The 25812-nt window shown below is 35.5% G+C and overlaps 1 protein-coding gene across 1 annotated transcript; it reads left to right on the top strand.

Annotated features, from left to right (window-relative positions):
• si:ch211-269e2.1 (cohesin subunit SA-2) lies at positions 1-25619 on the top strand. Its single transcript, XM_067444176.1, has 32 exons — positions 1-107; positions 1152-1232; positions 1343-1427; positions 1607-1771; positions 1897-1993; positions 2165-2241; positions 2332-2403; positions 2757-2961; positions 3055-3206; positions 4017-4090; positions 4183-4306; positions 4415-4510; positions 5582-5661; positions 5798-5905; positions 6028-6145; positions 6876-6993; positions 7252-7355; positions 7552-7644; positions 7734-7820; positions 10572-10772; positions 10881-10957; positions 11212-11299; positions 11384-11464; positions 13850-13942; positions 15044-15221; positions 17902-18041; positions 20525-20626; positions 22515-22669; positions 23009-23137; positions 23276-23481; positions 24858-24915; positions 24994-25619. The coding sequence occupies exons 2-32, from the start codon at positions 1192-1194 to the stop codon at positions 25100-25102; spliced, it is 3513 nt and encodes a 1170-aa protein (XP_067300277.1). The 5' UTR covers positions 1-107; positions 1152-1191; the 3' UTR covers positions 25103-25619.
• Positions 25620-25812: the final 193 nt, after the last annotated feature.

Below are 25812 nucleotides of genomic sequence, written 5' to 3' on the forward strand. Positions count from 1 at the left end.
GCGCGCTCTCGTTGACGTGCACGCGGCTATGTTGAACTGGAAGTAGCCAAATCTATACGTGCAGACAGTTTACATTAATCTTCCGATCCAAATAACGGCTGTCACTGGTAAGATTCATCAAGCTGTATTTGCATTTTTGCATAATTGTCGTAATATATAACAGAAAGTCTAAAGCAGAGGTCAGTAGACACTTAATATCCTGATTATCTTTTTTATGCTTCTTGGTTTAAACAATAAACCTAATGTCATGCGAGGTGTGTTTTTAACCTGACAGTATCGATAACGTTTGCACCGTTTACACATGCAGATGAATGAAACTGCAGGTTCTTCTCATTTGAGGCTTTTGTTTCAAAATGACACGGTAACAGAGGAATGAGAGAATTCTGATTGACACTCAAACTAGCCAATCAGGTTTTTGGTTTTGTTTTGTTGACGTGCATCTCAGCCAATGGACATCTAACAAGAGGTCACTGGCTTTTTTGTGTGTTTGGGTTTTCTGTAGGCTGTTGTAAAAATCACGGAAAATCGCTGCAACAAGAGCTCTTAAATGTGTTTTATCTTTTTAATCTAGTTTCTGTGAATATAAAAAAATGAAATCAGTAGCTTTTTCAACATTAGCAGTACTGTCGTATCGTATTTTTCTCTTAAATATTGCCTTATATTAACAATGGTAGTAAAAAGTTTGAGATCCACTGGGTTAGACTGCATAGTATTAACACTGAAAATTTTATCTTGAAAAGTAACTATTTTAAATGTATTAAAATAAAGTATTTAAATGATAATAACATTAGGAAACTATAATGTATATAATAATTACCAATAATAAGTAAAATATATATATAAAAAATAATTGATTGTTGTATTGGTATTTAATTCTGTTGTCCTGTATTGTATACTTTCACTTGTTATATATAAATAATAAAAGAATAGCCTACATACAAAAGTGAACTGTAAATAAAATGCAACGGTATGTGATTTTTTTCTAGATGTTCAGCGTTGCACTTTATTTCAAATTGCATATGACACGTTTGTTCTTGTATTTCATGATTGGTACATTATTGTCAGTGATATAGGAACATATTCTCACTCACATGATACTAATTTGAATTATCATTAACTTTTATAACTGTTTTTCTTTTGTTGAAATTCAGAAGAGTACCAGTTCCTAGTCCAACTATGATCTGAGAGGAGATGATAGCAGAGCCAACTTTACTGTCCAGATCGGTGCAAAAGTGAGACAAGTGAAAGCTACCTCTGTGTTTTTCACTACACTATTAAGTGTACTAAATGTACTAAAATTGTACTAAAAGTGTACATAAATGCCTGTGCATTCTGTTTTCAGAGAGAACTCCGTAGTTGATGTCTCTTCCTGTGCATCGGTTCATCACGTCTCAAGTGAGAGAAATGAAAACAGACAGAAGACTGTGGTAAGAGCCACCACTCCTTTCTCTCAAAAACTAAAAACCACAAAAGACAAAAAAAAAAAAACATTCTCATACAAGTCTCATAGACTTTCATTATAGCTCAGCCACAGCACAGTCACAATTTCCTTTGAGATACACTGCGAGATCATTTATAATCTGGAAGTATTTTTTGTTGTGTGCAGAGAGGAAAGAGGAAAGCCCGGGAATGCTCTGAAAATGCCAAGCGAAAGCATTCAAAGAGCAGTAATGGCAGCCTGGGCAGAGCAGAGAGCGAACAGCTCAAAAATGGAGACGTGGAAGCTGTCACCCTGTATGAGGTGGTCAGCATGGGCAGAAGCGCCATGCAGGTGCATCCATCTAGATCAGCCCTCTTACAGATAAATATCTGGGAGGTCACAAAAAAAGTATTATTTGGGCCACATACATATAAACAAATGTATATTATATGGATGTTTGGTCTGTCTTTTGCAAGGCTGTGGTGGATGACTGGATTGATGCTTATACTGTCGACAGAGACACAGCACTGCTGGATCTCATCAGCTTCTTTATCCAGTGTTCAGGATGCAAAGGCAACTGTATTCTCATTCATAATAGAATATCATTTCAAAATAGTATTGACCGCTAAAATGGACAATTTTGATGGTTTTGATTCATTTTTAGTTAATTACTTTTGTTTTGTGGGTTGTGTCTAACATATTTTGTAGTTCAGGATATGAATTCTATGTGTGTGTTTTTTGTAGGGATGGTCACAGCAGAGATGTTTCAGAGCAAACAGGGAACTGACGTCATGAGTAAAATGGTGGAAGATCTGGATGAGGTTAGACATCAGCATACTCATTATTGAATGCTTTCCCATGTTTTTTGCTCTTACTGGTGATTTATTTGTGTATGTTTTTTTTAATCACAGGACACAGGTTTACAATACAAGAAGTTCCTTGCATTTCCGTGGATTTTAACTGTCACATGGCCTCTTGACATGGTATGGTTCAGGTCACTTCATGTAAATTTCACTGTAATGTAAATGGTCTCTTATGCTCATCAATGGTGCATTTATTTGGTCAAAAATTTAGTAAAACAGTAATATTGTGAATTTTAATTTTGTTGAAAACAGCTGTGGTTGTTTAATATTTTTTTTTAAACTGTGATACATTTCCTCAGAAGTTCAAAAGAGAATAGCATTTATTGAAATCTTTTGTAATACTGTAAATGTCTTTACTGTCGATTTTGATTAATTTAAGGCACCCTTGCTGAGTCTTTATTTCTTTAAAAAATTCTTTACAAATGTATAATACAATTTAAAACTAAAGGTATTTTTCTCTCTATCCTCCTCAGGACAGTGGCGAGTATCCCCTCATCATGTCTGGCCTGTACTGGAAGAGGTTTCGTTCACACTTCTGCGAGTTCGTATCGGTGCTAGTGGCCCAGTGTCAGAACTCTGTAATCTTTGATGGCTACCTCTTGAACACACTCATTTCACTGCTGGCAGAGCTATCCGATTCCAGAGTTCGTGCTTTCAGGCACACCTGTACGCTAGCAGGTAAGTTAGCCCTAAGCATTAATTCCCCTTGACCTGAACCACACACACATCCCGAATCCTGATGTTTTGCCACTTATGTGTGTGTGTCTGCAGCAGTGAAGCTGCTCAGTGCTTTGGTGAATGTGGCTCTCAACCTCAGTGTCAGTGTCGATAACAGTCAGCGGCTGTACGAGGTTGAGCTGGCAAAGATGGCCAGCAAACGGGCTTCTCAGAGGCTGGACAGGATCCAGAGAAAGATCAGTGAGGTTAGACTGTGACAGCAAGTCTTCGACATTTCTATACATAGTTCTTTCTGAAGTATAGTCAGGGTCCAAAACTAACACTCGGCATGTCCCAACTGTGAGTTAAATTTGGGTTTGGTGAGTTTAATCACATTTTATAAATGATACTCTGACACTCACTGATGTAAGTGACATGCAGAATTCAAACAGATAAATGTCTACTAAGGATAGTACATGACTCACACTTCTAATAACTTTTAAGATACCCAAGGATTTTTTTTTTTTAAATCACCAGACCTCCTGACGCATACTGTTGGTGGAATATTCAAATATATATATATATATATATATATATATATATATATATATATATATATATATATATATATATATATATATATATATATATATATATATATATATTACATCTTCATATTCATATCTACATCTTCACTTACATCAGTGAGTGTCAGAGTATCATTTATAAAATGTGATTAAACTCACCAAACCCAAATTTAACTCCCAGTTGGGACATGCCGAGTGTTAGTTTTGCGATATAGACTTCCTTTCAGATGTTTGGGGTTGGTAGGATTTTTTAATTTGTTTGAAAGAAGTCTCTTTAGCTTACCAAGGATGCATTTATTTGATCAAATAACAGTAAATCCTTTTATTCAGAATCCTTGGTGAATACAAGTTGTAAAAGTTTTTCCTTCTGACCCCAAATTTTTTAATGGTAGTGTTGATGTACAGGAAACAATAAAGTCAGGAAAGTACAGAAAACAAAGCATGAATTGTGTAAATAACCAAACTGAATGAATTACTTTCATTCCTCAGTTACAAGACAAGAAATTTGAAATTGAGAACATGATGGATGCTATTTTCAAAGGAGTCTTCCTGAAGAGATACAGGTAATCTTTATTTCAACCACACTTATAGCCCTTACATCCTTGAAAACAAAAAAACAAACAATGTACCATCATCACTGTGTGGTGAATTTCAGAGATGTAATTCCTGAAATCAGGGCCATCTGTATGGAGGAATTGATGGTCTGGATGAAGCTGTATAGTTCAGTGTTTCTGAACGACAGCTACCTTAAGTATGTGGGATGGATGATGCATGACAAGGTGGGTGACCTTGTAATCTAGTGTTTAAAGAACTATTCACTTTTCAGATTGTTGTTGATGAGTGGAGTTAATTTTTGACCACATTTTATTTTTGTATATATTCTACAGCAACCTGATGTACGTCTGAAATGTGTGCTGGGTCTACAGGGACTTTATCAGGACCAAAATAGTTCCAAAATGGACCTTTTCACGATACGGTTTAAGGTAACAACTGCTTTCTCATTCTCACACTAGTTGTGTCCCAAATTTCCCTCTGTACACTACATACTATGTACAGTGTAGTGTATGGATTTTATATGGCTATTTTGTCATCTGAGTCTGATAGCTACTACTCTTCCGCTATGTAAGATAAGTGTTCAGCATTCCACTTCATTTTTTCAGTTAATTAAGTGCATCATCTGGTATTAGAAGCTCACTTTTTCTTATTTAAATATGAACACAATTTTAATGTGAATACACTATTTACTATTAATACTATAAAACAGAATAGAATAGTGCATAAGTGCACGAAGGAAAGTGAATACACCTCATCTCCAAACAAGGCATAATAGCAATACGTTTCTTGCAAATGTGGCACAGCCAATTAGTGCATATTTGATGTGATATACAGTTGTGTGCAGCACAGCTGAACGGAACAGTGATATAGTGGAGTGGAGCTACTCAGTACTCAGTGGAGTTACTCTGCATGATGCTACAGAAACCAAGCAAGTTACAAAAATTCTGCTTGTTGCAATCGCCCATGATTAGGACAAAATCTTAATTTTACATGACAGTATTATGATTTTATCACTTCATATATTAAGACACAGTGACTGTTTTAAGCTCAAATCATACCCGAGAGTGACTTCTGTAAAAAAAATAAAGTGGAGAGTTGTTTACTAGTTGTAAGTTTGTCCTCAAACTCTTGCAGTCATGCTGTTTTGCCCAAACTTCTCAAATGGTTGCAGTCTGTAAGTTTTTTTGGCAGTGTTTGAGTTCAGGTCCAGTGAAGCTGTAGTGGGACAGCAGGAGGGCAGGATAACTGATTGACAGGCTGGAAAGCCCCTCAGGTTTTGCCTTGGGCTCAGTGGCCTGATGGCTTCCCACAGGACCCCACCCTCACTGTACCCTCAATAACGGCAGCAAGCACATTAGCACAACCATAATTTAAAGAGCTGTTTAAGTGCATCGTGGGTCTCTAACTCAAGTCCTATTGTAGGTTTTTGAGATAAGATTGCTCTCATGGCGGGTAGTTAAAGTGTTTACATGAGCAATTGAATGCTGTTTCTGTTGAAGGAGAGGATGATCTCTATGACTCTGGATAAAGACCATGAAGTGGCTATACAGGCCGTGAGATTGCTCATGGTCATCTCCCAGTAAGTAACTCCCCCTTGCTCCTCATGCTGACTATTTCTCGTAAAGTGTGATGATCCAAACTTTGACTTCTCCTCTGTAAAGCATATTTGTGATTGTTCCTTGTGTAATTGCTGAAATGATTCCCTTTTGTGCTAGATCCTGTGAGGATGTTCTGAGTCCTGATGACCACAAGAACGTCTTCCAATTTGTGTACTGCTCTCACAGACCTCTAGCTATCACTGCGGGTGAATTCCTCTACAATAGGTCTGTGTTCATTGTCTTAGTCTGCTTATGAGTCCTTCTACAGAAGCCTTCCCATTTGTATCCCACATGTAAATTACAGCTATAAATAATTTTCTAACATTGTGTGATTTCTTTGCTCTTAGGCTGCTAAGTAACCCTGAATTATCAAGGCCCAGAGAAGGAGCCTCTGACCAGGAGAGGCAAAGAGAGTTAATCTTAGCCAGAGTGCGAGCCCTTATCCACTTCCACACTGAGAGCGAGGTTTGTTAACTCCAAGATTTTTTGTTTGTGTGCTTAAATATAGTATATTGTGGGTTGTGAATGTTCTCTACATTTACATTTAATCATTTAGCAGACACTTTTATCCAAAGCGACTTACAAAAAAGGGGAGAGCAATAGAATCAACGAAACAAACAAGGCCAACAACCTGTGAGAGCTGTAAAAAGTCTCAGTTAATTAAGCACAGTACACAAACTTTTTTTTTTTGATTTTTTTTTTAAAATAAATCAAAGAAACAAAATTTAAATGGACATAGTTAAGTGCTATTCTTTATCAGTCAGGTGCAATTGGAAAAGATGTGTCTTAAGATGTTTTTTAAAAATGGCTACAGACTCTAAAACTAGGTGCATGTGTGGACAATAATCATTTAAACTTAAAATAAATATTATGTAAATAATATAACCTTTTTTAATGGTGTAATAAAATAAAATAAATTATATAAAATATATATATATATTTTTTTTTACATTGGCATTATCACAGACATCTTTATGCTGCATGTGGACATCTAAAAATATTGCAGAACGCAAGAATGTGTCCTGTGTTTACTCTAAGTGGCCTTAGCTCTAATTAGCACATCCAGATCCAGCATATTTTAGTTGTTGTGCCATTGAAGAGAAGAGAGAAAAGTGTGACATATAACCACAGCCATATTCAAACATGGGTGTTTTGTTAGGGTATGATGATTTTGGTTCGCTCCCCTGTGTTGTAGCTGCACCAGCATGTACTGTACCTCGTGGATAGTCTGTGGGACAGTGCAGGAACTCTGCTCAAGGACTGGACCGGTCTTACCTCACTGCTCTTACCTCACACTTCCTGTCAGGAACAAGGCTAGTACACTTTAGCGTGCACTAGAGTATACACTCCAGTTTATTACAGCTTAGCAGAAATTGTCATCCTTTACAATTAATTACAATTATATATACAGCTACATTAATTTTAATATTCAGAAAAACTGTAGATTTACTAATATGTATTAATGGTTACTAGAAATAGAAATACAAATAATAGTTTGAAACCCATTGTGAGAAAACAAACTTGTTTTGTGTTGTGCCTGTATATCTGAGTGTGTATGTAATGAACCACAGCTCTGAGCAGTGCCGAGGAGACCTTTGTGATTGAGCTCATGTTGGCGTCAGTGAGGCAGGCAGCAGAGGGTCCACCTTTGTCTGGGAGAGGAGCAGGTAAAAAGGTGAGACTTCTTTTGAATCTCGCAGATGGTTTCATTAGATGGCGCTGATAACACAGGACTGTTAGATATATTTCAGTTTTATGATTAGACTCCTGCTATTCACGTTCTTACAGATGTACAAAATATACAAAATATATAATTTTTAAACACTGTGGCTATTGTTACTTGCTAGTTGCATATATATGTTTGTTTTTAGGTGATAAGTACTAAAGAGAAAAAGTTACAAACTGATGTCTGCACTAAACTCACTGAACACTTCATTAAAGTGCTACCTGAACTGATATCTAAGGTAAAAGAAAAAAATAAGTGCACTGTTCATTTTAACATGACTGCTTATTCACCATGGCTGATCACCTGAAATCTAATCTCATACTTTAGTACTCAGATGATACTGAAAAATTGACCTCCTTCCTAAGAATACCTCAGTTTTTCCAAACGGACACCTGTGATCTTGAAAACTCACAGGTGAGTGTTTGCGTCATTTGATTCACTGATGAATTCACTGTATTTAATAATATATCTGTATAAAAACAATATTATTGTAAAAGATTATTTAAATTTAATTAAATATTTAATTATATTTTCAAATGTAATTTATTCCTGCGATGGCAAAGCTTTTACAGTATTTTTAGCAGCTATTACTCCAGTCTTCAGTCCTTCAGAAACCAAATGCTGATCTAATCTAATATGCTGATTTGGGGCATTTCTTCTTCTTATTAATGTTGAAGACAGTGATATATTTTTTCAGGATTTGAAAAGAAACTTAAAGGATTATGTTCTGATATTTTACTCACCCCCATCTCATCCAAGATGTTCATGTCTTTCTTTCTTCAGTCGAAAAGAAAATATGTTTTTTTGAGGAAAACATTCCAGGATTTTTCTCCCCACTAGCTACCAAAATGTTGAAGGTCCAACCATCCAAATCAATGTTATTTCAAAGCGCTTCAGAGGCTCTGCATGAAACAATCGGCCATTTTCAAAGAAAAGTAAAAATGTAAATACTTTTTAACCTAAAATGCTGCTCTGCGCTAACGCTGCTCTGCGCTTGCCAGTGATTGCACAATTACCAGTGTTACAATATATTTGTTTTTCTAAAATATATGATTCCAATGGATGTATCTTACATATTCATGAGATCCTGTCAAAGGTGGGGCGACCAAAACAGGCAAGTGGAACAGAAATTATTAGCATGATTGCTTCAGATCGCGTTTGGTTTTATGGATTATTTCAAACAGGTAATAACATTGAATGAAGTTGAGCTTGAACCGAAAGTAGCGAGTGAGTTTTCTTCAGTGCTGTGATGCATTTCCAAGTGAAACGGAATATTGAACAGAGGGCAGGGTTTTACTTTAACACTCCTCCTCGCCATCTCTCGCTCATAGCAGATGAACGGTAGAGGGGAGTGGTTACGCATTTTAAACCGCAAGCCATCAAACTGACATCATCTGAGAAGGAACGCCGTTTCCAGACCGGAAGTAACTTTTCAGATTTTGATTAACTACAGCAAACAATTTTTTTCTGTGTATTAACTTGCACGGATTCATTGTGCATCCTAAAACTTGTAAAAGTGCTCACTTTCAGTAGAGGCATATTTCACCAAATTTATCCCAGATTAGTTGCTCTACACAAATTAAAGTCATTTTTATACACAACCCTCAAACTTTATCAAAGGTTATCAAACGTTATATCAAGGATCGGCTCTGAGCCCCTTCTTGTTTGCAGTGGTGATGGACAGGCTGACAGATGAGGTCAGACAGGAATCTTCACAGACTATGATGTTTGCGGATGACATTGTGATCTGTAGTGAGAGCAGGGAGCAGGCGGAGGAAAGTCAAGGAGGAATGAAGGATAGTCGCAGAAAGACAGAATACATGTGTGTGAATGAGAGAGAACCAAGTGGAACAGTGAGGTTACAGGGAGAAGAGGTAAAGAAGGTGCAGGATTTTGAGTACTTAGGGTCAACAGTCCAGAGCAATGGAGAGTGTGGAAAAGAGGTGAAGAAGCGTGTGCAGGCAGGTTGGAATGGGTGGAGAAAAGTGTCAGGTCTGTTGTGTGATAAAAGTGTACCAGCAAGAATGAAAAGAAAAGGTGTAAAGGACAGTATTGAGACCAGCGATGTTGTATGGTTTGGAGACAGATGCACTGAGGGAAAGACAGGAGGAAGAGCTAGAGGTAGCAGAGCTGAAGATGTTGAGGTTCTCTTTGGGAGTGACGAGGATGGATAAGATCAGGAATGAGTACATCAGAGGGACAGCACATGTGAGATGTTTTGGAGACAAAGTTAGAGAGGCCAGGTTGAGATGGTTTGGACATGTTCAGAGGAGGGAGAGTGAATACATCAGTAAAAGGATGCTGAGGTTAGAGCTGCCAGGCAGGAGGTCGAGAGGAAGACCAAAGAGGAGGTTTATGGAGGACATGAAGGTAGTCGATCTGAGAGAAGAGGATACAGAGGATAGGAATAAATGGAGGCAAATGATTCGCTATGGCGACCCCTGAAAGGAACAGCCGAAAGAAGAAGAAGGTCAAACGTTATATCAGGACATTTTCATTTTGAAGTGAACTAGTCCTTTAAAAAGAACAGCATTTATTTGAAAAATAAATATTTACAAATCTCTACAAATGCCATTAATGTTCCCTTTGATCAACTGAATGTGTCCTTACTGAATAAAATGATTAATCTTACTGACCCCAAACGTTTAAACAGTTCTCTAAAGCACTTCTATTCAATTCACATTTATTTGTATATAACGATACGTATTCACAATACATATCGTCTTAAAGCAGCGTCAAGGAAAATGCAAGCGCCTGCATTACAATTTAGAGTGATTTGTTATCAGAGAAAACTGTCCAAGTTGTGGACTTTAGAAAATATACAATCACTATAAAATATTCCAAAAATATACACACTTAATAAACAATGTAATAATAATAAATAATAATAATAAAAACATTAAACAATGACAATTTTGTGCACTGATATAACTGGAGAACAAAATTATTATGAGATGCATTATGTGAATGATTGGCTAAAGAGATGCGTCTTTAATCTAGATTTAAACTCGGAGAGTGAGTCTGAGCCCCGAACATTATCAAGAAGGCTATTCCAGAGTTGAGGAGCCAAATGTGAAAATGCTTTCCCTCCTTTAGTGTACTTAGTTATCTTGGGTACTACCAGAAACCCAGATTGTCTGGCTTTCAATATGCATTTTGTTGTAGTATGTGCAGGCATTGCTGGCTGAGTTGGAGGCTGTGGTGGATAGACACACAGACATGGGGCTACTGGAGACGGCTGCTCGTTCTTACCAGAGCCTCTGTGCTCAGGATTCGGCCTGGCACTCCCTGGCCCGACCCACCTTTGACCGGCTCATCCAGCACTGGACAAACACACTGGGAACATGGTTAGGAGAATCACTGAGTGTGAGTATGCTAAAGGACCGTAAACTCTGATGGCCAGGGGTAGATGTTTTTTTCATTTATGACAAAGATTTATGACATTTATTTATGGCGACTTCCTTTCATGTACAGAGCGGTTGTTTCACTGGAAACGATGACAACACTTTGGAAATTCTGTCCACACTGAAGAAGCTTACTGCATTCAACATGTAAGCAGTTTCTGTTAGTTTAGTCTTTCCACATACACACTGCAACATTTGTGATAATCATATTACATTGTATAAGCCAACCCATTTTAAATGTTACGTTCTTAGAATGTTCTCCTAACATTCCCACATATTAACTCTGAACACAGAGTTATTCAGAATACAGTCTTTTTCTTAATTTGTCTTTCTGTCTCATTCTGTCTGATACCATTTAAATATTGTTATTTTATTCGTGTTGCTTTATTAAATCTCTCTAGTGCTCAGGATCTGTCTAAATGGAGCCTTTATGAGCTGGGCACCAAACTCCTGGAGGTGGAGATAAAACATGGCAGTCTTCCCATGGAGGTGACTGTTAGCCCTGTACAGAACCATCAACATCATTCTTTTCTACTTTAACAGGTTCACCTTTCTAATTTGTAATTCTTGTAGGTGACAATTGAAGCTCTGCGCTGTATGTGTAGCTGCATTCTGTGGAAGCTCAACACCTTTGGAGAAGGTGTGACCTCCAGGGTGAGCCATATACCTTTCTTTTCCACTCTGATTGGAGCATGACTGCTGTCATAGATGGCCAAGATCATGCTTAGAATGGTAATATCTACATGCACAGACATAAGCACAGAGTTTTCCCTTGGGTGATTAATTAATCAAGCATTTTTAAGAATGCGAGACTCTCTGTCTACAGAGTTGCCTTATGATCCATCACGAAGAGCCGTGTCCTTTAAACCTGCCACATTACATTTCAAATATCAACACAGAGGCTCTATGGTTATGTCTAGCAGATTTTAATAAGTGATAGAAAGCAATTGATCGTGAGTCTTTAGGAAAAGTAGGTTCTGGTGATGGATTGTAGGGGGTGTAATGGTTCGCTGTTGTGTGGACATTTCAACGCTAATAGCAGGGCTTTTTATTTGGCCTATATTTCCATGCAGTGCACGGGGTAATCATATCTCCCCTACTCTAACCTTTATGCAGTGAAATATCTGCGGCCATTAAGACTGCTGTATGTAAGAGGTGCTCAGTGCTGGCTCAGGAATGGCCGCTTTCTCCTCTGGCCTCGTCATCAATAACTGACAGCTTAGGCGGCAATTTTTGGCCCAGGCGGCAGCTCGGCTCAATCTGCAATTCTAATATCAATGGCGACCTGAGGTGAGGGGGAAAAAAAAGACGTGTTCAGCATAAAATTGGAATGTATGTCCGTTTCAAAAGAGTAATTTAGGTAAATTGACATTGGGACTACGTGGGATGGAGGAACCCATCCAGCACGTCCACCTCGGTGCTCCACGTGCACGTAATTATGAAAAAATATTTTAACACACGAGTCTGGCGGCACTGCTCGCAATGACGCTTTCATCAGTCTACATCAGTTAGAGCCCGCTCTGCTTCTTTCTGGTTCTGTTATTTTGCATAATTATACTCCCCTCATTCCTGTCGCTCAAAATTTGTATGACTTTTCCCCCCAAATGTCAAAGCTTTGTAGACTTTGTCAATCAATATAGTCATAAACACTGCATGCATAATAATTCAATAAAATGAGTAAAATACTAGGAAAATAATTTCCATCATTATGGATGTGTTTACAGGGTTTGTATGGTCATGAAAAAACTCAACAAAAAAAGTCATGGAATTTTGGAAACCCAGAAAATTGTGAAAAAGTCATGGAAATTTGTTTCAAAATCGAATATATGTTTAAGTAATAATAAAGTACAATATTAATATAAATTTGATTTGACTGTGGCATTCCATCAGATTTTGTTTTGCAGTCTTGAGCATTATAACCAACCACACACGTTTCTTTTGAGCTTATGAATGTGATGGCCAATCAGAGAGGTTAAGATTAGTCATCACTAAAACAAAGAGTTTAGTTCCGAATGCACACTCTCTGACTGAATTCTAACTCGCAATTTCTCCCACCCCAAACAACAAAGTGCAGAATCGATGTAAGAGATTCGTCACGTCTTTCGTGATTTTAACGGGAGCACATGTGATAGTGCTTAAACTCGCACCAGACCCAAGCTACGGACAGCTTCACGATCAGTCACATTCTCTGCTCTTTCTGTATACAGTTTATTCCATTTAATATATTATTATATTTATTCATAATGCTGATAAGATTATGTGAAGTCTTTATTTTTTGTAATATGTAAAAATAAAATAAAATCATAAATGGTTCTTGGATTGATTTATCCGTGTAGCCAGAATATGCAGCTTCCACAAAAATATTTTTATGTATTCTATTAATTTACATTATTAGACTATAATGATTATTGTCAGTAACATGTTCATTTGATAATTTAAGAGTAACAATAAACAGTCTATATAAAGAAACATTAATGCTATTTCAGACGCAGCTTCATGTTCCACCTTTGCAGTGTAAAGATTATTGGTAACTGTTTTCGGGGAATTCAAATAGGGATTTTTTCTTGTTTATGGTTGATGCTTATCCAATTAGATTAATGGTAAATAGGTAAATCTTCTTATTTGCCATATTTTGTATTTGTCTCTGAAAAAAGATTGTCTCTGGCACTAACACCTTATTACTGTTAGTGTAACTGGACACTTTTCTTTACCTTTTTGACATTGTTGCCTTCCTATTGATGTACGTTAATCCGTTGCTACACAGAGTGAAGTTCTGAGGGTCAGACACAGTATTTTATCTAACTGTTTTATTGGTGTGTCAGTGTTATTTAAATAAATCTTTATTTATTTAACCACAGCTTGTCATTAATTAGTTAAGATATACTTGTGGTTTGAAATTTAAACATGGATTTTTATCCTTATTTGACATGTATACGCAGACGTTTCATGGAATGTTAGGTCATGAATATTTGCCTCAAAGTCATGAAAATGTATTGGTAGAAATGTGTATGATCTGTGTGTGTTTGTGTGTGGTTCTAGGAATCCTCCCTCCAGCAGAGAAACCAGCTACGTGCGTTCTGTGAGAAATGTCACCGCTGTCTCTCGCACACTGAGCAGCTTGTACGAGAGCAAGTGAGCATCACGTTTCCCTCTCTGTTCACGGCATACCACTCAATTCAGCTCTTTCTTCAAAGTGGATTATTCCAAACACATCAGAGCGTATTGTCTGTGTGTTAAGTAGTAGCATGTGTGCCAGTGGGCCGATGCGCTGGCATTGTTTGAATCCTGTTAGTTTTGTCTTTAATTTCTTGCAGAGTGCCCTTGGCACCTGCGTTGCGTTTTAATGAATCTTCACTTCATGCCAGGGCAAGCTGACAGCAGAAAAACACACTAATTGAAACTAAAACCAATGGAAGTTCCTGGCAATCTGTTTATTTCAAGACTGCTTCAAATTGTCAATGTCTTCAGTGAATTGGCATATTTTTAGAGCTGTTATTTTAATCAAAATGAACTAATCACATCAAATATTTATGTTAGTTAATCAATCGAATTAATGTCAAAAAAGCTTCCTAATAATTTGCAGACATCACATTATTGTGGCAGATAAGTAAAACATTGAGTTTATATTATTAGAAGACACCTTTGGCTGTTGTGTCACATCTGGCAGTTTTTTTTTTAGCATATTTAGTCATCATGAGTGCTTAATTAATTGTGTTTATTTAATCTTTTCAATAGAATTAATCATGCCAAATTATCATAGTTATATTTGTGATGTAATGGAAATATAACAGTATTACATTTTTGAATTCCAAGATAATTTAGTTCATTAATACATTATTTTTGGAGAATGGTTATTTATGCTGTGTTCACGCCATGTCATAATTACTGTAATTATGAGATGACAACATGTGACATTCTTCTCAGAGCAGAGTCCCCAGACTCTGAATTATGTGTTTCTATGGCAACACAATCAACACCTAAATTAATTTGTAGTGGTCAGGTGGTATAATGGTCATGTGGTAGAAGTCAGAGCTCTCAAAGTTTACAAGTTGTAACAAGGACATGCATGCTTTTTACAAGTCGGGGTCTCGTACAGTAATTCTGACATGGGGTTAATCGGACCTTAATCAAATTAGATTAAGAATTACATTAGATTTTGGTTATTTTGTCTACTTTTATTTATAGCACATCTGTTGATCAGGCACTGTCTATTTTATGTTGTTTTTCACACAGGCCTTCATGTGTCTGAGTGACGTTCTCATAGCTCATAATTACCAGCTTCAGATGTGGGATTCGTCTGCAGGCACTCCGTTGCTGTACACCCCTGATCCCAAACTTCAGAAATCTCTTCTTTCCTTCGTTCTGGAGCATGTCTTCACCAGCCCTGAGCTGGACACCCACAGCAGTAAAGGTTCTCTTCTCTTTTCATTTACAGTAAATCATAAGGGTCCTTGTTTGGCCTGTGATCTGCTGTGGGCTGACATGTGGGCGGCCTCAACAGATCCAGTGTTGTTTTTTAGGTCAAATTTTTTTGCATGTTCATGAGGTTTAGCTGAGATTTCTTAGAAAATATGCATACAACAGAAAACTTTCATGCCAAACTCTCAATCATGCATTCAAACATGGGGTTTGCTCCAAAAAAGAAGGGTCAAAAATTAACACTCATCAAGTGCTAAATACCTGTGACAAATCAATGAAATGGTGAAATTTCTTCCCAATTGGCCAGTAGCTTTATGAGCTACAGTATCTGACCAGTTTACCTACAAGAAAACATCTGATAAAATGTTTTTTTTTTTTTCTTGGTGTGTGTGTGTGTGGAAAATGTATCCTTATACGATTTTATCTAGAATACCCAAGGCTATCATAAAATTCTGCCACTAAAATTCACAGGGCCCGGGACAAACTTTTTATGTGTGGGTGTGGGCCCCTCTCCCCTGGGTCCAATTAAGCCACAGAGACGAAAAACATGAGGAGCAAAATCACAATGGCTCTTGATGCTTTTGTGGTAGACGTAGTTTCCCTGAGAGACAGAGACCGTCTCATGCGATATATGATGCTCTGAGTGACATGTGACGTTTGTCAGAAATATGCTAGAAAAACAGCTACATAATTCATATTTCATAATATTATATATATATTCACTTGTTGTTTTGTAAAAGATAGATAGATAGATAGATAGATAGATAGATAGATAGATAGATAGATAGATAGATGGATGGATGGATGGATGGATGGATGGATGGATGGATGGATGGATGGATGGATGGATAGATAGATAGATAGATAGATAGATAGATAGATAGATAGATAGATAGATAGATAGATAGATAGATAGATAGATAGATAGATAGATAGATAGATAGATAAAGTATATTAAAAATAAAAACAGTTACTTCTGTAATTTTATTTAAAAAAAAATCTTACTGACCCCAAACTTTTAACACACACACACACACACACACACACACACACACACACACACACACACACACACACACACACACACACACACACACACACACACACACACACACACACACACACACACACACACACACACACACACACACACACACACACACACACACACACACGTTTGTTTTTGTGACATATAGGGACATTCCATAGGCATATTCCATAATGTTTTTTATACTGTACAAACCGTATTTTCTATCCCCTTACACTGCACCTACCCCTAAACCTACCCATCACAGGAAACGTTCTGCATTTTTACTTTTTTTTTTTTAACTCATCCTGTATGATTTATATGCATTTTGAAAAGTGGGGACATGGCCAATGTCATTATACACATTTGTGTCCTCATATGTCACAAAAACACACGCACGCACGCACGCACACGCACGCACACGCACACACACACACAAACACACACGCATGCACACACACGCACACACACACTCTCTCTCTCTCTCAGTGTTGCTGTCTTTGTTTATCATAATGATGACTCTACCCTACCCCTAAACCTACCCATCACACAACTCTTTCAACCATTTTATATTTTCCAAAAAACATAATTTAGTATGTTTATTATTCCATTTCCCTAGTTAAAAACCAACTTTATCACTAGGCAGTGATACACCCTACAATGTAGGTGATCTCAGGTTTTACTATCCTCGTGGGGACATTGGCCACCACAATGTATTACACGCACACACACGTACTTAAAGGTGCTCGGATAGATCAGAAAAAATTCGCCAGCAGATGGCAGTCAGTCACTACACCAGCCTATGTCAGGCAAAAAATAATCAGATATAAAAACACAATCAGCCTCATTCTCCCTCTATTACTCTTGCAGAAAGCAGTATTTGTTTTTGTTAGCTAATCTAATTGTACCCCACCTTCTCACTGACCTATCAAACATGAATCAAGTAGTGTAAGTTCAACAGATAATGCATTATGATAATAATCCATTATGATATTATTAGGTGAGATCTTACAGAAGTTGTGCTTGTAAATGTACCGGTAATTAGATCAGAGCAGGGCCTTGTGGAATTATATTTAGAAGTCCACACAAAATACAAGAAGCTTTGGTAGGCATATACAAAATGACTACATCTACTGAAAAATCAATATTAGCTCTCCTAAACAATTTTTTATGTTGTGTTCAGCCTTTGTGTTGCTTTAAGAAAAACACTAGCAGAATATGAGTTAACATCAGATTTTGTGGCATTTGATTAGAAATCAAGTCTGACTGAAGCAAATCAGATCAATTCTATAAATATTTCAGAGAGTCGTCGATTCGTGCTGGCACAAATTCCTTACCGCTTGAAAAATGCAATATAAGCTTTTGCTGGTAACATGTAATAAAAAGCAATTTAGTTATTGGATTTTCTTCACGTCACTAATGCTGTTATGAAACCTCTCTATTAAGTGATGGCTTCAGGACCAGGCAGGGCGACGATAGACACATTCTGTTTCCAGAGCAGAAAATGTTGTTAACTTTAGCTCACCTCAGGAAAGCATTTCATTTATAAGATTTGAGTATCATAATTATAGCGCTCTCTTATTGAATCTGCACCTCTCTGTTTCAACCTGTCTCTCTCTCTCTCTCTATGTGTCTGTCTGCGCAGTCAGTGAGAGCGAGTGTGGAGAGGGACGGCTGGAAGACTTGCACCGGCGGAGAAATCTTCTGGCAGCGTACTGCAAGCTGATAGTGCACAGTGTACTAGAGATGAGCATGGCTGCTGAGGTCTTCAAGCAGTATGTGAAGGTACAGTATGACACATTCAAATCTCCTGCCTCTCTCGCTTTAAAGTAAACACCAGCTCGTAACCAAAGAGATAAGAAAAGATCTGTTAATCAATTTGATCAATGTTTTTATACTAACCTGTAGTTTGTTCCTCAGTGTAAGGTCTACAGATAAGCACAGCAATTTGGTGGATCTCTAAAACATAACACCACAAAGTGCATTCAACAGGAAATAACAGTTTTCACAGGAAATGTAACCTTTTTTTTTATTATCTCAGAACATACTCATAACATTGTAGTTAAAATAAACAATATTTTGTATGTATATGTATATATAATTGTTTTAAATATTTATAATGCATTTTATTTACTTTATTATAAATATTTTAATGTTATTGTTTAGTATTAGTGCTGGGATTAATCGCAGTTAATCACATCCAAAATGAGAGTTTGTGTTTACATAATATATGTGTACTGGGTATAATTATTATGTATATATAAATACACACATGCATGTATATATTAAATAAATATATTCATGTATTTACTGTGTATATATATATATATATATATATCTATATCTCTATATCTCTCTCTCTCTCTCTCTCTCTCTCTCTCTCTCTCTCTATATATATATATATATAAAATTTATCTTAAAATAAATTATAAATATTTTATACATATTTTCTTAAATATATACATGCATGTGTGTGTATTACATAATAATTATACACAGCACACACACATATATAATGTAAACAAACTTTTTCAGCACTAATATATATATATATATATATATATATATATATATATATATATATATATATATATATATATATATATATATATATATATATATATATATATATATATATATATGTGTATAAATACATTTAAATTTATAAAATATATATAATTTTATCATATTAAATGATACATATATTTTTATTGTGTTAAAACTAACATTTTAAAACATTCCTATTTGTTATATTGATTATTGGATTAGTCTGCTTCCTTTAAATTCTCTTGAAATTTTATTTGATCTACTCCTCTGTTCATGACTGCAGCTCTTAGGCTTTTGAATTTACGAGCTAATCTGAAGAATTTACAGTGTTTGTGTGTTTGTGTATTTGTGTGTGTTTGACATGCTGACACGTCTGGAATGTCCGCATGGCTCGGCCAGCACAGAGCAGCCAACATTCTCTTAGCAACATTCTTCCTCATCAGGAATATATATGCAAATAACGTAAAGTCATAATCACAAAGCCCTCATTTGAACAGCTTCATCTCGGTATTAAGTAGTCACTTTATTTAACTGTCTGATATTGCCAACTTTAATGACCAGTTAGAGTGTCTTGAATTAATGTTTTAAAGCAAATAGAGGGTAATTAATGGAGGTTGTTGTTCAGCAATGGGTGTTCCCTATGCCTTAAATCCGGAAACTGTGTAAACGCTGAATGGAAAGATTCAACATGCCATATGTTACATACATATACTACCATTCAAAAGTTTGGGGTCAGTAGACAGTAATACTTTTATTCTGCAAGGAGACAGTACATTGATGTCAGTTATAAAGTGCCATTTATATAGCATATGAAAGATTTCTCTTTCAAAAAAAGTCTTTTGAACAAAGAATCCTGAATTTTTTTTTATCATGGTTCCACTAAACATTAGGCAGCATAACTGTTTTTAACATTGATAATAATAAAAAGGTTTCTTTTTTAGATCCAAGTTTGAGTGTCGGAATGTGGTCCTTTCCCAGTTCCATCTCCCTCTCTCTCTACCTTATCTTAATAAAACACCAAAAATAAACCTCAAAAAAAGAAATGTTCCAGATCAGTGCATTAGAATGATTTCTGGAGGATCATGTGACACTGAAGACTGGAATAATGATGATTTTGCCGTCACAGGAATAAATTACATTTTACAATATATTAAAATAGAAAAGAGTTAAATAAGACATCTTTTACAAACATTTTACAATTTTACTGACCCCACATTTTATCTAACTTGAAAAGTAGTCCCACATCAACAGGGCTCATTTAGACAACTGCCTTTACTCGTTATATAGCTCAGTTATGTTCAAGAATAATTCATGGAATTGCTTTAACAAAAATACAAGCCTGATGGAGGGACAACTCCAGACAACTTTCCCTATAGATGATCATTTCGTAGGTGCGTTACTGTTAGGGACTAGTAAAAATAATTCTGTGTGGTAGTTATCTTAATGTACCTCAATATCCATTTAATAATTTCATGGAGTATGATACATTGCATTAATTAAATGTATGGTATCAGGGACATGTTTCATCGTAATTGTCTAAAAACCTTAAACCTCTCGTGATTAATAGGCTACACTAGTCTTAACACCAGAGTCGTATCCTGAGTGCCAGAGAGACTTATGGGTAATGTGCTCTCAGTATGCCACAGGCTTGCATTCCTAGGGGTGAAGCCATATGGCAGACATGGAGCCACATCGCTCACTGCTGTTATTTTCCCCCGCAGTACTACAATGACTTCGGCGACATCATCAAAGAGACCCTGAACAGGACACGGCAGATGGACAAGATCGAAAGCGCGCGCACGCTGGTGCAGTGCCTTCAGCAGGTATGGAGTGTTCTCCGTCATGTGACGTACCTCTGTGTGCCGCATCTGCTCAGCCGACTGTCCCAGGCCCCTGTGCTCTCTGCTCTCTGATGGGCCCCTTCAGCTGTCGACACTTCTGAGACACAATGAATCCACTCTCCCACTATCCCATCATGCTCTGTGTGGAATGTTCTAGCAACTCTTCCTCTCCTTGAATAGCTTAATAGTAGGTTGTGTGCTGAAGGAGGAAATGGAAGCAGTGCTCACACACATATACTCATACACAGATCATTAGATTTAGCTTTTGCTCTAAATAAATAAATACATCATATTTTATACATTGTACACTATTGTACTGTCCAAAATACAGCAAAAACATTAAATTAAATTAAATATTGTTAAATAATATTACAATTTAAAATATATTTATTTTTAATAAAAAAACGACTTGTCACATGATCATTCATAAAGGTGCTGATTTGCTGCTAAAGAAATCGTTATTATTATCAATGCTGTGCTGCTTAATATTTTAGAATATTAAGAGCATGGAAACTGAAATACATTTTATTTAGGATTCTTTGAAGAATAGAAAGTTTAAAGGAACTTCATTTATTTGACACAGAATTTTTTTCAGTCTTTATTGTCACTTTTGATCAATTTAATGCAGTTATGTAACAACAATAAAATGTAAGTAGACTTATTACCATAGTATTTTTTTTATTTTTATAAGTGTGTTTATTCATTTTCAAACATTACAGACATAACCTAAAATTGAACAAACCAAAAAAAAAAAAAAAAAGGATTAATTATTATTATTATGACTCACCACTCCAATAAATCAGTCTGGAATGCAATACAAATGAATGACTGTACAAATAATATTTCTTCCATATTTATCCTCACATATACCTCCCATTTTTAAACCTCCTTAAACAAACCCTCTACTGAGAATAGAGGATATATTTGAACCCATATATATCAAGAGTGGATCCCACCTTCTGTGAAACACGGCATCTTTGCTGTGAGAAGCGCAGGTTAAGTAATCTAAAGATGCGTATTCAAGAGTAACCCTGTGCCATAGTGCCATCGTAGGGGCTTTATCCAATAACCAGTTCAAAAGAATACATTTTCTAGCACAGAATGTTAGAAACTTACAAAGTGCCTTCTTGTGTTTGTCTACAATAATGTCACCGTATATCCCAAGTAACATGTGCTTTGGGTCACAGCCAATATTTATAGATAAGATAACATTAAGCTCTTGTTGTACCACCATAGTATTTTTTAATATAACACTAGCAATAGCAATGTCTGCTGCTCCTTGTTTAACAACGATTAAATATTATTATTTATTAAATAATGTTGTTCATTAGTATTGCTCATAACTTGTGTAATTAAAACTAACAAACAAAAGGTAAAACAAACAATTTATGATATGAACTATTATTGCATTAATACTTGATCTGACCAATGTCTTTATTTGGTCTTGCACTAGTGAAATCAACCATGTGTATTCATTATATACCAGATATCATATAATATCAGATTTCTATCGAGTCCAAATGTCCAGCATACTCACCACATGAATATAATGAATGTATTTTGTATTATGTTAGTGGTCAAATCAATTAATCGCATCCAAAATAAAAGTTTGAGTTTAAACAATATATGTGTGTGTACTGTGGATAATTATTATGCATATATATAATTGTATATATTGTTTTATTAAATATATATATATTGTTTTATATATATACAGTACACACACAAAGTATGTAAACTCTGAACTGAGGAAAATTAAGCTGCAATATATTTTTGATCACAAAAATATATAGATTTTCTATAAGTTGTATCGTGTGAATGGACTTGTATACATTTCTTTCTGTGTGTGTGTGTGTGTGTGTGTTTTCAGCTGTATTTGAGACTGAAACAGGAGCAGGACAGAGGAAACACATGCAGCTCCAGGGTTCAGACTTACAGCAGCATCAAGGAGCTGGCCAGACGCTTCTCGCTCACTTTCGGATGGGACCAGATCAAGTCCCGCGAGTCCCTGGCCATGATCCACAGGTGCCGCAGTCCACTCGACTGACTCTACTGCTGACGCGGTGTCAAAGAAGTTCACTTCAGATGTCCGGCATAGTGATATACAACTAAAACCAAATGATTGCTATGTCTGTCCTCAAATAAAAATAGTTTCGTCAAGATGCTACACTGCATGGCTTCATTTAGCCAGTACATAAAAGTCCTCTTTGGTTTATTTTCAGTGCTGAGGATTCATTTTGTCAGCTGCAGTCCTGCTCTCTTATTAGAATTCAAATATAGATGGATAAGAGAAGGAATATTCAGGTCTTAAAAGGAAATGTCCTGTTGCTAGTATGAATGAATATATTGGATTTCTTTGTGTAGGGACGGCATTGAGTTCGTTTTCAAAGGATTCGTTCAGCAGTCTGAGAAACACTCCCCGCCTTACATCTCATACCTCACCATCCTCAGCGAATTCTCAGGCAAACTGCTCAAACTGGACAAGAAGACTATGTAAGTTAAAGCTAAAACGAAACTCCACACATGACATTTTGCACTTCTGGGTCCTGGTCTTCTGAGCCTTATTCGCTAAAACTATCTCAGTCATGTCAGTTAACATATTAGTTTTATATACGGTTCTCTTCCCTCTAGTTACAGTTATTTGCAGAAGTTTGCTGGTGAGCAGGTCATCAACAACAGAGAGGAGAGCTGGATGCCGCTGATCTACTACAGAGCATCTCTGATGGGCACGGCTGAGGGAGAAGACGCCACCTCCTTCATCAGCTCTGACACCAACAAACAGCCCTCCCTCACCAACCGCTCCAGATCACCCTCCATGAAACAGGTCAACTCTGAAGGTAAGAACGCTCAGCTGATCATTGTTTTAGTAATGCAATTTGTAAAAGGGAAACAATAACATCGGTAACTTTGGTAAATTTTGATATTAATATATAATGTTGGAGAAATTGTGTGTTAGGTGTTGTTTCTGTTCACCATGTGTGTGTGCATGCAAAGCTGCATTTTCATCCGTCATTACTCCAGTCTTCAGTGTCACGTGATCCTTCAGAAATCATTCTGATATGCTGATTTATTACCAATGTTGGAAAAGTTGCAATGTTTTGCTGCTTATTATTTTTTGGAGCCTGTGATACTTTTTTCCAGGATTCATTAATGAATAAAAAGTAAAAAAGAACACATTTATTTTTAACAATAAATTTTTTTACTATCACTTTTTTTAATCAATTGAACACATTCTTGCGAAATAGTAATATTCATTTGTTTAAAAAAAGAAAAAAATACTGACCCCGAAAAACTGAGTGGTGTATATGTAATATAATAAATGCTTTTCTTTCTAACTCTTTATTTATATTTATATACACACACTAAAAGTAAAAACAAAAAACAAATATATATATATATATATATATATATATATATTTTTTTTTTATTTATTTATAAAATGATACTAATATTATAGTATACATTAAAATATATTTTATGTATACTATAATAGTATTATAATTGTAATGTATAATTATATATATCATATAAAAAATTACACATACATGCATGTGTTTATAAAATTTATCTTATATATAAATAATATATATAAAAAAATATTTGTTATATTTATTTATATTTATATACACACACTAAAAGTAAAAACAAAAAACAAATATATATATATATATATTTTTTTATTTTATTTATAAAATGATACTAATATTATAGTATACATTAAAATATATTTTATGTATACTATAATAGTATTATAATTGTAATGTATAATTATATATATAATATAAAAAATTACACATACATGCATGTGTTTATGAAATGTATCTTATATATAAATAATATATATAAAAAAATATTTGTTATATAACCAGTATATAAATGCCCATTTTTCTTAAATATATGCATGCATGTGTGTATCTATATATACATAATAATTATACACATTACAGACGCAAATATATAATGTAAACAAACATTTTTTTATTTAGATGCCATTAATTTTCCCCCAGCACTAATATATTATAAGTAATACTACATTTTGGGGGGAAATGCTGTTTCAAATTTTAGATGACTTATAGCTTGCCATGCTTCAGTTTTTTCCGGATATATCTGTGAACTTATCTGTATTTATTGGTTACTGGAGTTACTAAGAACAATGTATTTTATAATGTCAAGTTTATTATAATTCCCTTAATTTTGGTCTATTTTTAAACAGGGGAGCAAAGGTTTCTTTCACCCTCTACAGAATCAAAAGGAAACAAGCTTTTGAAAAGGTGAGGTCAATAAGCACGTATTGACAGTGTGAAGTGTCATTTGAGTAACATACTATTGTATTTTTCTTCCACGTTTAGTTCTGAAGCCCCACTGAGCAGAGAGCAGCGGACCAGCAGTCTCGTGTCTGATAAAGGTCCAAGGAGCAATGATGAGGTGGATGTTGATACTGTAGAGATCGATGTCTAATGTTGGCCATATCATGGATCTGTTCACTATTGCAAAATGTCCTGTATATGAAAATTGTCATTGAAAATAGTAATAATAATTATGATCAGAGTCAGAACTAGTATGGTGGTGCTGAAATATTTTGTAAAGAATGAAAATATGGTGCTGTTGCTGAATATTTTTTTGCATGGACAGGACAATGCACTTTCAAATCTCCTTGATGTTTAAAACACTAACTGTATTGTTCAAATGAATACTATTTAAATTTTTACATGTACTGTGTCCTTTAAGACCACAAATTACACATATCGTTACATATTTCTGAATCATATTTGCGCTCATTCAGGTATATTGTCACAATAAGTTACAATTATGTTGTAAATTGAGGACATGAAGCTCTATTTTTTTTCTCTCATTATGTAATACACACATTTGTCCTTTTTTATATTTGTACCATTCAAACATGGGGACTTCATACTCACTTCATAAATGTTTCAAAATAATTTGACTTGCAAATAAACATTAATTATAAACACTATTATCAGAGGTGTTCCTGCATTGTTTTATAAACAAACATTAGTTTTGCAGTTGCTAGAACCCATTTCTCAATATACTTGTCAATTTTTTAAAACTCTTCATACAGTGGGATAAACTGTGGATTATTTTTTATTGATTTGGAACAAAAAAATACATTGAATGATTGCATCTTTCAAATTAAACAAATTATTTTC

Source organism: Pseudorasbora parva, chromosome 5, assembly GCF_024679245.1.
Source record: "Pseudorasbora parva isolate DD20220531a chromosome 5, ASM2467924v1, whole genome shotgun sequence".
Lineage (NCBI taxonomy): Eukaryota > Metazoa > Chordata > Actinopteri > Cypriniformes > Gobionidae > Pseudorasbora > Pseudorasbora parva.